General features: G+C 43.4%; 1 protein-coding gene across 1 annotated transcript; it reads left to right on the top strand.

The window, feature by feature from the left end:
* Positions 1 to 4932: 4932 nt before the first annotated feature.
* LOC146636086 (C-type mannose receptor 2-like) lies at positions 4933 to 6829 on the top strand. The gene is made up of 4 exons (XM_085350701.1): positions 4933 to 4966; positions 5106 to 5492; positions 5651 to 5998; positions 6486 to 6829. Exons 1-4 carry the CDS (start codon positions 4933 to 4935, stop codon positions 6827 to 6829), a joined length of 1113 nt encoding a protein of 370 aa, XP_085206827.1.
* Positions 6830 to 7515: the final 686 nt, after the last annotated feature.

Raw genomic sequence — 7515 nt, 5'->3', positions numbered from 1 at the left:
GCTGCAGCCTCAGAGCCTGCTGCAGCCTCAGAGCCTGCTGCAGCCTCAGAGCCTGCTGCAGCCTCAGAGCCTGCTGCAGCCTCAGAGCCTGCTGCAGCCTCAGAGCCTGCTGCAGCCTCAGAGCCTGCTGCAGCCTCAGAGCCTGCTGCAGCCTCAGAGCCTGCTGCAGCCTCAGAGCCTGCTGCAGCCTCAGAGCCTGCTGCAGCCTCAGAGCCTGCTGCAGCCTCAGAGCCTGCTGCAGCCTCAGAGCCTGCTGCAGCCTCAGAGCCTGCTGCAGCCTCAGAGCCTGCTGCAGCCTCAGAGCCTGCTGCAGCCTCAGAGCCTGCTGCAGCCTCAGAGCCTGCTGCAGCCTCAGAGCCTGCTGCAGCCTCAGAGCCTGCTGCAGCCTCAGAGCCTGCTGCAGCCTCAGAGCCTGCTGCAGCCTCAGAGCCTGCTGCAGCCTCAGAGCCTGCTGCAGCCTCAGAGCCTGCTGCAGCCTCAGAGCCTGCTGCAGCCTCAGAGCCTGCTGCAGCCTCAGAGCCTGCTGCAGCCTCAGAGCCTGCTGCAGCCTCAGAGCCTGCTGCAGCCTCAGAGCCTGCTGCAGCCTCAGAGCCTGCTGCAGCCTCAGAGCCTGCTGCAGCCTCAGAGCCTGCTGCAGCCTCAGAGCCTGCTGCAGCCTCAGAGCCTGCTGCAGCCTCAGAGCCTGCTGCAGCCTCAGAGCCTGCTGCAGCCTCAGAGCCTGCTGCAGCCTCAGAGCCTGCTGCAGCCTCAGAGCCTGCTGCAGCCTCAGAGCCTGCTGCAGCCTCAGAGCCTGCTGCAGCCTCAGAGCCTGCTGCAGCCTCAGAGCCTTCGTCTGCTGCAGCCTCAGAGCCTTCAGCCTCGCCTGGCCCAGCCTCGTTTGGGTCTGGAGCTAAACGGCCATTTTCTAGACCGCTGGCTAGGCCACTGGCCGGGCGCCATCGCCGTCGTGGGCGGCCCACAGACCCTCTTCGCCTGAGTGGCCGCCGTCGCCTTCCGCACGGCCGGCCCCCCGAACTGTGCCCACGTCGCCGCCGTCGCCTTCCGCACGGCCGGCCCCCCGAACTGTGCCCACGTCGCCGCCGTCGCCTTCCGCGCGGCCGGCCCCCCGAACTGTGCCCACGTCGCCGCCGTCGCCTTCCACGCGGTCGGCCCCCGGACCAGTGCTGTTGCCGTCCGCACGGTCGGCCCCCTGAACTGTCTCGTCTCGGCCACGGGCCGCGTGGACGCCCACCTGAACTGTCTCGTCTCGGCCACGGGCCACGGGGGCGCCCACCTGAACTGTCTCGTCTCGGCCACGGGCCACGGGGGCGCCCACCTGAACTGTCTTGGTGTGGACTCCGTCCCTCCGTCCTGGGCCCCCTCCGCCCACCCTGTTCTGGTTTTTTTTTTTTTTTCTTTCTCTTTTGGCCGTCGGGTGCCGGCCTTTGGAGGGGGGGTACTGTCAGGGTTCCTGGGTCGGTGACCCAGTATTTTCAGTTCACGTTCACTGTTTATCTTCTGCCTGTTCCACTTCCTGTTTTATTGTGTTAGTCTTGGTCCATGTGCATTATGTTCCGTCCTCTTCCCGTTTATCATTAGTTCATTATGTTCAGCTGTGTACTCACCAGGTTCTAATCTCTCATCACTCAGCCTGTGTATTTATGTCCCTCAGTTCAACCAGTCCAATGTCGTGTCATTGATGTTGATGTTCATGTCGTCCCTCCGTCTGTATGTTCAGTTAGTCAGCCAGCCATTCTTCCAGTCTTTCAGCCAGCCAGTCACTCCATCTGTCCTGCTTAGTTCACTCACCCTCCAATAAATCCTCTTCATTTCTGCACCGTGAGTCCAGCGTTTGGGTCCTCCTTCTTTCGTCCACGACCTCATCCTGACAATTCTTTTGCTAGCAAATGAATTACTGTTTCCTCATTGCTCTTATGCTGAGTTCAACTGGTACAGATAGATACAGATAGATAAGCGATACAGAGATGCAGACAAGAGAACAGTTTATTATTAAACAGCATCAAACAGCCAGTTTGATCATATTAATGGGAGGTCTGGAGAGTGAGTGGTGCTGAAACAGCTTAGAAAATGAATTTTAACAATTTATGGGCCACAGTGGTGATAAGTTACTGAAACAAATTAATATTATCCTGACATGTGTAACCTCCTGAAAGATTTTAGGGCCATGACAGAAAAAATGAAATCTATGGAAACAGATTGAAGGAAACTTTTTTTCGTTGTGGCTAAATATTTCATAAGGCAAAACAACAAACAAAGCAAAAAATGAAGACATACCACAAAATATAAGGAACAGAAAGCAGAAACAAATCAAATGTCTGACCCACAACACTATCGCAAGCAGATGCTTTCTGGACAGACAGCATCTGGAATTGTGCATGACGTATTATGGATTAAGATATGATAGTACTTTTCTGCCTTCATTGTTCCACTATTTTTGACAGAATTGTCAACATGATGTAGACTAACTCATTGTTGGGGTACAAATGAATATAGAAGTAAACAGGTTTATTGGTCACTCCAACCCCCCCCCCCCCCCAAAAAAAAGAAAACAAACAAACAAAACAAAGAAACAATAGACTAAATTCTACCTTAAGTATCCAGACTTGCTAGTATTTGTATTTGTATTTGTATCTTTATTTATTTCAGACATAATAAAACAAACAAAAGAAAACCAATATATACTCGTCTACATGTATTTTCATTTACGAATATGAATATATGTGTAGATATACACACGTATTTGTACAGACAAACAAGAAAAATATAATAAAATAAAACACATTCGTACAAAGTTAAACCCGCTTTTGCCAACCTCCCCAGAACAAGCAAGAGGGAATGGACAGTGCTCGGCTTTACACACACAGTTTAAAACAAAGTGGGCCGAATTGGCGGACTGTGCTCTCAGTCTAAAGCAGCCACGCCGAATCACAGTCAGTCTTTTATAGACGCAGGTGAGCTCAATCAGCCACTCATTGCTTCCCGGTTTTCCACAGGGCTCAAGCTGGCCAATCACCTACAGGGCTGACACACTTGGATTTGCCTGGAGGAAAACATGTTGCCTCATATGTTCCAAAACCCTAGGCACTAACAATGATATCAAAGATAAATAATACAAAACGGGAAAACACTAAGGACCATAACAAATTAAAATGCACTGAAATATAAAAAATGTTAAAATCCATTAAGATGTAAAATGAGAATAATTAACGTGTTTAGAAAATTCTTGAAATTGCTTTTAAAAGGAGCACAATGTGTTTAATAAGTTTAAGAGATATAGTAATTATATATGATTCATCTTTACAAGTTTCCTGATTTATTGTGGAGAGCTGATGATTGTAAGAGGAAACGAATGTGGTTGTGAGGTTTGTGCACGTCTGCTGAACTGTCTGCTCAACAGTCTTTGTTGATCATTTTACAAACTGTCTGTGAGAAACTTGACATGTCTGCGAAATCCACCGAGCAGCTGCTCACTTTTGTCTTAGTGTCAAGAGTCTGCGCTACGTGGTAGATGTCCGCTGATCTCTCTGCATTCCTTCACACATAACTGTTGTAATCTAGCCCATTTCGTACTGTGCCATGCTGTTCCAGATCATTCTCCAATGACTTCATTTGTTTGTCTCAGCCACATATGATAACTGGGGACGCATAAAAAGATGTAAACAAAGCTACAGAAAAATGAACTCTTAGCATGTAGAAAACATGTCCTCCACCCTCTGGAAACATGTGAATACAGAGCCTACAGAGGCAGTATACAAACAACATCCAAAATGAGTCAAAGTTTGACGTCCACAATGACCCCATGGAGGTCTAAAGATGACAACACTAATGTTATAATGCACAAGAGATTAAGTAGAGTCAAAAAAAGTTCTCCCCCATCTGTGGACCACAGTTGAACCCTCAAAAATGAGATATCACTCTGCAAGTCACTTTGCACTTTGACATTACTATCTCTTTAAAACTTTGGTTCTGTCAATCACAATTTCCTTAATCTATACAATCTATAAATCACATATAAGACTGGATGTTGATCTTTTCACTTCACTTCTGGCCAGAGTCGAGCCGAGAGATCTCAGCCTCTATGACACTGCCTGATGGTCACGTGTTAAAGTCTGTATGCCTTACACAAAAATAGACATCATTTCACTGAGCATGATGTTTGGATCCCACTCACAGCACAGAATTTGTTTATGAGCGAAAGCAGAAGTAGAGTTAGCTACTCGGTGTGCCTTAATAGTCAAATTTATTAAAATGACTCAAATGTAGGAAGCAGAAATTTTATCCTGGTAGGCCAACAGTCCTGCATCATATCACCAAGCACATGATGAATCTGTCTCTGTCTCTCTTTCTCATAATGTAAATGACATCTTTCATAACTGGAATCTAAAAATCCCTCACATCAGTGGATCATTCATTCAGAGGGAAAGTCAGACTTTTATTTTGATATTCAAATCCTGACCAGGACAAAAAGAGCTCTCTATACTGTGTTTCAATATTTACCTGAGAGCTGTCTTCATGAACACGTCGGATAGAGAAGAAATTATCACATGTAAGTTTAAAAACTGTAAGATATTTAATGTATGTAGTACAGAGGTGATGTGTAGAGAATATTTAAAATATTTTGTCATGTGTTACAAAAAAAAATAAACTTTTATCTTGCACGACGTTTACTGGAAAGACTTGTGAGCTTACAATGACAAGAGCTTCCAAGATGAGTAAAATTCATGGTTTCATTACCTTCTCCATGAGCTGCTGAATTATTAAAAATGAATTAATTTCTGTTCTGGTTCATAATGTTCACACTATTTTTTCTTTATCTAGCTTTCTGTTTAATCCATCTTTTCTTTCCTGACATAAAGTGTGCATCAAAGAAGTTCTGTTCAAATCTTTGTTTCCTTGAGCAATAAAACATCACTTTCATCTGTCAGATCAAAGATGCAGTGGAGTCTGTATCTGCTTATTCTGATGGGTAAGTGGATTGTTTCACCAAATATACAGTTTTTAATTAAAATTAAAATGAGATTATGACGTCACACGTTTTGTTGTTTTTACTTTTTTAAGTGAATTCAATAATCTCATAATCTCTATATCATATTTCTGTATTTCAGGTCAGTGTTGCCTCTTTACATGCCGCCTGTATGAGTACCACTTTATTGAAGAAAACAAGAGCTGGTCTGAAGCACAGAAATACTGCAGAGAGAAATATACAGACCTGGCCAAAGTGTTTGACATGACAGACATGAGCAGACTCCGTAACTCTGCACAGAATCAAGGAGAAGCCTGGATTGGACTGAACAACAACACAGGTGGAAACAGGACGTGGCGTTGGTCTCTGCCAGGAGTGGAATACATTCAAAATGACAGCAGCTGGAATCTGAAAGGAAGAACTACTAGAGAACTGCCTGGAAACTGTGGGAGGAAAAGATACGATAATGGAGATAAAAAGCTGGTAGATGTTTCATGTGACAGTACTATGTGGTTCTTCTGCTACGATGGTGAGGAGATGTGAATAATATTAAAAATTATTATAATATCATGATATAAAAATATAATGGAATATCATAATACTAAATTAAGAAGATAGAGACAGACAGAATTTCACAAGAAAATTTATTGAGGGATGTCTTTGTGTGTTTTTCTGTTTGTTTTACAGAAATGAAGAAAGACAATAAAACATTGTATTTGATTGAGGAGAAGAAGAACTGGACACAGGCTCAGAACTACTGCAGATACCATCACACTGACTTGGCCAGTGGACTCAATCAGGTAGATGGAGAAGAAATGAAGGCCCTGATTACGACTACGTTTACCGCATGGGTCAGTCTGTTCAGAGACAGCTGGAGGTGGTCAGATAGGAGTGATTTCTCTTTCAGATACTGGGATATGCAGTTATTCAATGATGAACAAAGCAACAAGACATGTGCTATGACTCTGTTAAACAGATCAGGAAAATGGAGCTCTGATGAATGTGACAAAGAAAAACCCTTCTTCTGTTATGATGGTGAGTTTTTATCAACATGTGTCTGACTGGTTTTCTCTAAAAGGAGGATCACTGGAATCACTGACAAGATCCAGCTGAACATGTTGTATATTTTTTCTCCACCTACATCTGCATGTTTGCTGAATTAATCTCATGAACATGAACACACTTAGTTAACAGTCAGATGACTTTAAATATCTGTGGGATAACTTTCAGCTACTTTTATGTTCAACCAACGTTTTAAAGTCTCTGTTGTCTGTAAATATGGAGAGAAGTTGTTTTGGATTCCTAAAAGTTTAAAAACACATAAATATTTCAGGATGTTGTCGACCTGTCTGCACAAAGTTCATTATTGTTATTATACTGGTTTCTACTGAGGGCAGAGTAACACACAAGCTTCATGTAGTTTTTGTTTTTTTAAATTGGAACAAAATCAACAGCGCAGAGAGTTTCTCATGTTTACAGCTCACTAGATTCAACTGAATGTGTTGTTTTTTCTTTATGGCAGATAAACTGATCCTGATCAAAGAAAACAAGACCTGGGAGGAGGCCTTGGATTACTGCAGAGAGTCTCACAGAGGACTGGTCTCCATCACTAACCTTCAAGAGCAGGGATGGGTCCAAGACAAAGCCAAGAATGCCTCGAGTCCTTTTGTCTGGCTCGGCCTGCGCTACTCCTGCACTCTGGATCTGTGGTTCTGGGTCAATGACAAGCTGGTCTGCTATGAGAAGTGGAGCAGAGAGGGAAAGACTGAGGATTGTGGCAGGGCTGTGGGCATGCAGAGTGGAGGACAGTATGAGTGGGTCAGTCAGAGAGACAATGAGACATATAATTTTGTTTGTTTTAAATAAGATTTCTGATGTGTGTCACTGGCTCTTTTTTTTTTTTACTGGCAAAAGTTCAACTAATAGAAAAACAACAAACAAAAAAAACAAACAAACATTGTTGTAACCAGCAAAAAATTGGCAATATCTGATATTCACTAAAGTAAATATAGTTTCCTTTTGACTGCCTGATTCAGTGATATCATATTTACTTACTTTCTTTATTATTGCTTCATTACTCCATTGTTGCACTTTTGTTGTTGGATGTCAGAAACGATGTTAGTTTTGGTTTTCATATTTGCTGTTTATTTTTTATCTTTGCAATATTTTTGTCTTTGTGCACTTACACTTATAAACTGGTCTTAATGATAATATTTCTAAATATTAAAATCTAATCCAACAAACCAGAGCATTTATTGTTAGATTTGTATTGTTGATTGTCATATATGCTTAGAGTTTTATAATTAGTTTAGATTGGTAGAGGTTTGATCCTTAATAGTCTGCAAACTTTGTGTGCATTCCAGAGCACTCTGGGAGCATGGGAGAGGTCGTACCTTGTCTTATTGTTTTATGGTAGGATAAATGTAGCTATATCTGTTTTAGTCTAAGTGCCTTTTGTTTAAATGAACTGCTGGACTTCCAGACCAGCAGGGTTAGGGAAGTCTTTATGGGGTCACACACACACACACACACACACACACACACACACACAC

This window comes from Diplotaxodon limnothrissa, linkage group LG3, assembly GCF_057381915.1.
Source record: "Diplotaxodon limnothrissa isolate DT_005_m linkage group LG3, D_limnothrissa_male_GT1.1, whole genome shotgun sequence".
NCBI classification, from domain to species: Eukaryota; Metazoa; Chordata; class Actinopteri; order Cichliformes; family Cichlidae; genus Diplotaxodon; species Diplotaxodon limnothrissa.
This window is presented reverse-complemented; position numbering and strand designations above follow the sequence as displayed.

Bases quoted from the DNA above. Each gene is read 5' to 3' on its own strand.
- LOC146636086 (XM_085350701.1), top strand. From the start codon at position 4,933: ATGCAGTGGAGTCTGTATCTGCTTATTCTGATGG. The intron at 4,967-5,105 runs GTAAGTGGATTG...TCTGTATTTCAG, and splicing joins GTATCTGCTTATTCTGATGG to GTCAGTGTTGCCTCTTTACA. The intron at 5,493-5,650 runs GTGAGGAGATGT...TTTGTTTTACAG, and splicing joins GTGGTTCTTCTGCTACGATG to AAATGAAGAAAGACAATAAA.